Genomic DNA, 3,906 nt, shown 5'->3' with positions numbered 1-3,906 from the left:
GCGACTGTGAAGATATGGTGCGGGCTTTGAGGCTTGCTGGTGATGTTCTCCATGGCCCAGGCCGACATATGGCCTCGCCCATCGAAGACAATGCATATCTCTGGGTTGCGATTCGCCACTGAGATGATGTGCTGAAGGGCAGCGTCGTCTTTCTCGCTACCCGGGACTTCATCTTGGACTGCCTTCTCCGTCGCAGCAGCAAAATCGCGACCATGGAGGATAGTCGCCCACTGGACGGTGTGTGGGCCTCTGTTGCCCAACGCCTGGTTCTGCAGAGTAGCAGTAAGATCCACCGTACCCCAAAGTTGCGGGAGGGGGCTTCCATGGATGTCAGAACCTGTCCATATACGTAGTACGTTATCGACAGAAAACGTGAAAAGAACATTGTCCACTGTCTGATCCACATGATACGGTTTCCGCCACTGTAGACTTGATACCGCTTGGGGGTGCGGCAGGTATATGAAGTCGAATCGAACATCATCGGAGCCGAAGGTCAGTCGACGCCAGACTTTCACAAGACGGTCATGATAGCCAACAGACGCTATATACGCCGAGTCGTAAGACAGCAGGGCGTATTTGACCTTGCTGGGGACAGTTTTGCGCCATACGCAGGTTGGTGAAGTCGTTGTCTGGTACAGAGCCAAGGATGAGTATCCGACGAGCAGCTCTTCAGAGCCACCCCATGACAGACAGAGCCCAAGAGCCTTCGAACAACCTTCACCATCTTGAGCAAGACTTATGTCGGTCGGAAACGAGGTTTGTAGAGCCCACTGTGAATGACTTGTTTTTAGCATCCATCCACGATAAGCACCGATGGTCACGCTTCCGCCCAGCTTACCTTTAACGCGTTCTCTTCCCGGCCAAAAGGCTGATATATGCGGATGTTCTGATTCGTGCATACTGCTATCTTGCCGGAGACCTCGTCGAAAGAAACCGCTTCTAATGGGGTTTCGTCGTCGTCGTAGATGGTTTGGAGAAGGGTATCGTGATCCGTGAGGATGGCGAGCGAATTGCCGCTAATATAGACCTAATTACCGACCAGTCAGTTCATTTCCTGTGGTCTACAGAGCTGGGTTGCATCTGTTCAATTACTCACAACAATGCGCCGCGAGTCCCAGAGGCCTGTGGTAAGAGCTTGGAGCCTGGGCTCTGGCTTGCCTGGAAGGACAGCCTTCATTGCTACCGCCGGGGATCCAGCCGCGATGTCATCTCTGGGGTGGGCGCAAGGAAGATAGGTAGTGCAGAACGATCAGGAGCGCGCCATGCAAGTGATGCAATAGCTGGGAGCAACAGGGAATCTGGGACAAGTATGAGCTTTGGCGATTGAATTGTTTTCTGTCTGCAAGTCGCGACGCCTGCCGACGAGGAGCCCCGGTCTCAGGAAGCCGGGCTTCAGATGCTGATCGAGATGCCAATATCACCCTTGGCTGATGCGACGACGCAGATAGGGTGTTGGTTACTGGAATATAGAGATAGAGCCTTGAAGGGAACCGGGGGTTGATCTGTCGCGAGAGAATATTGGTCCAGAGGCATCACCAGACTCATGGAAGTTGAGGTGCAGCACCAGACCTTTTGGCTTTTGGAGAGCTACCTACTTAGCTACCCCAGTAATTGCCCTGAGTGGTTTGTACTGTACATGATCTAGGTGCCGCGGTACACCACGCGTAATGTTAAATTTTGAGAGGTGTACTTGAGACAGGCACGTCATCCCACTTTAAAGGTCCGCTGAACTTAGCGGCCTCTTCAGGTGCGATTTGTATTACAACGGCATCTGGCAATAGAACTGCCTTGAACAAGCACTGAACTGCATCAATGTCTTGGGTCAGTGTTGCTAGCATGACACATTACCATCGCACTGTCCTTTATTTTCTGCCCCTGCATTTCGAATAACTGAAGAGCCTATCCAGGTATGACTCTTCACATCAGGACATGCAGCAGTACCACCCTTTTTCCAAAACGCCAAGGCTGTGGTCGGTATTTGTTAAAATACATACATATACATGGGCTATATTCCTTCTTTCTTCTTCTACTTTGAGAAACGATGATTCCCCTACACATTTTTGTGATGGCGGCGCTATAAGTTGCTCCGGTCACGGCCTCATGTCCGAGGGGAAACCGCTGAAATTCCCATTGTTGTCGTATTTGGCTTCTGCGAGGGCGTTAGTGATTGAAATGACCCATTCCCGCGCATGGGAGCTACTCACTGAAGAAGGTGTAGGAGAGCGTCACGGTTTCGACGCCTTTCATGTTGAGATCGTTCAGCAAGTCCGGGTCTAGGTAGAAGAAGACCGGCATGTCCACGGTCTCCCCCGCGTTCAGGCGCTGCTCCTCGAAGCAGAAGCACTGGATCTTGCTGAAGTACGGAGCCACTTGTGCCGGTGTCACGCTGTATGTCGCCACCCCGATGATGTCCGAATCACTTTTATTCGTAGCTGTGTAGAATGCCAGCGCCGTCTCGCCGGGCAGAACTCGTACCTCGCGTTGTTGCGGAACAAACTTCCAGGGCAAGACGTCGGATACGGAGGCGTTAAAGGTGACTCGGATGCGCTTCGCGTCGGTGACAGGTTGGAGGCGGCTGGCAATGTCTCCTCCGTCGGCGCCGCCATGTCCAGCCGCTCGTACTGGCTGTCCACCCCAGCCCGTTGTCTGACATATCTGTAGCGAGAGGGCGTTAGCCAGATCGGCTACTGCGGATGCTTGAGGTCACTCGAGTGCATTATGTGAAGTGCGTACCATCTTGTAGAAGGGAACTGAGCCGTACGAGAATGCAACTGTACCGAGGATGATGCTCAAGGCGTAATACCTGGTGGGGACACGCTGTTTAGCTTGTAAGACTATGAGAGACGGCTTCGCATGCGTACATTGTTGTTCGATTCTTCCGACTGTAGACGGCCCGCATGTGCTCCATGCTCGGGGCAGCAGCCTGCTGGCTTTTCCTGGTGCTGCTAGAGACCTGCCTCACCGCGGTCGCAACTCTTTGTCGAGGTGTATGCTGCGCCTGCATGCTCCGACACAGCGCGCATGTCCACCTGATGCTCGCAGGCCTCAGCCCGGGGATCAATTGGGAAAGACTGGCCATCCTGCTTCGTGCCGTAGAAGCTGTGGCGGGTCGGCGACGACGAAACTTGGTGGTTTGCGAGTGGGATGATTTTCTCTGGCTCCGGGCGGCGTCGGATGTTGCAGGGGCTTGTCGCTCGGCTTAGCTTACCTAGGTAAGGTACCTAGGTAGCTTAGCTTAGATACCTACCCTGACCACTAAGTCTTGATTCCCGGCTTAGATCTCACCCACTCCTCCGCCAGGGTAATAAACGTTGATTCTTTAAGCTTGAAAATACTCAAAGGCGAGAGTTGCAATACTCACCAACCTCTCGAGCATTCTTTTTATTACCATGGGTCTATCAACTTCTACGAGGGTAGGATCCCCTTGTTGAGAAGGTAGTGATACCCTTGCTGAACTAACATTCATTATCCTGGCGGAGGGGTACACCACCCGCTCACTTTCATCTACACTCGATTGGTCACAGAATCGTGGTGTCCATCAAGGCCACATGCCTATTGGTATTATAGCATGGCTTGAAATCAGGAGTGGTGTCAATATTTACTGTTATGTCTTATCAACGACAAAAACCGTAATCCTTTTCTTTAAGAACAAATTGTACAGTGGCAAATGGTTCATGTGACATTGGTCATGCAGCAAAAGTCTCCTTGATTTTCTGACCGTATTTTGAAGGAGACTTCGGTGTAGTATAGTATGAATCATCGACAATTTTGTACTCCTTCAGGAGAACTTGGCTTTATCGACATTTCCATTTGTGCTTTGGAACTGGGATCCATACAGGGATGACATGGATGATATTGCCATATCCAACGGCCTCACCACGAAAACTTGAATCACCAGTATGACGA

The 3,906-nt window shown here is 51.7% G+C and overlaps 1 protein-coding gene across 1 annotated transcript; it reads right to left on the bottom strand.

Moving 5' to 3' along the window:
• Window positions 1–2,196: 2,196 nt before the first annotated feature.
• UCRPA7_7487 (hypothetical protein) lies at window positions 2,197–2,899 on the bottom strand (the record flags this gene model as incomplete). Its single annotated transcript, XM_007920017.1, has 3 exons — window positions 2,197–2,655; window positions 2,734–2,803; window positions 2,862–2,899. The coding sequence occupies 3 exons, from the start codon at window positions 2,897–2,899 to the stop codon at window positions 2,197–2,199; spliced, it is 567 nt and encodes a 188-aa protein (XP_007918208.1).
• Between the last annotated feature and the right edge of the window lie 1,007 nt (window positions 2,900–3,906).

This window comes from Phaeoacremonium minimum (genome assembly GCF_000392275.1).
Source record: "Phaeoacremonium minimum UCRPA7 unplaced genomic scaffold PA7_03_scaffold_534, whole genome shotgun sequence".
NCBI classification, from domain to species: domain Eukaryota; kingdom Fungi; phylum Ascomycota; class Sordariomycetes; order Togniniales; family Togniniaceae; genus Phaeoacremonium; species Phaeoacremonium minimum.
Note: the sequence above shows the minus strand (reverse complement) of the source record. Positions and strands in the feature narration are given on the sequence as shown.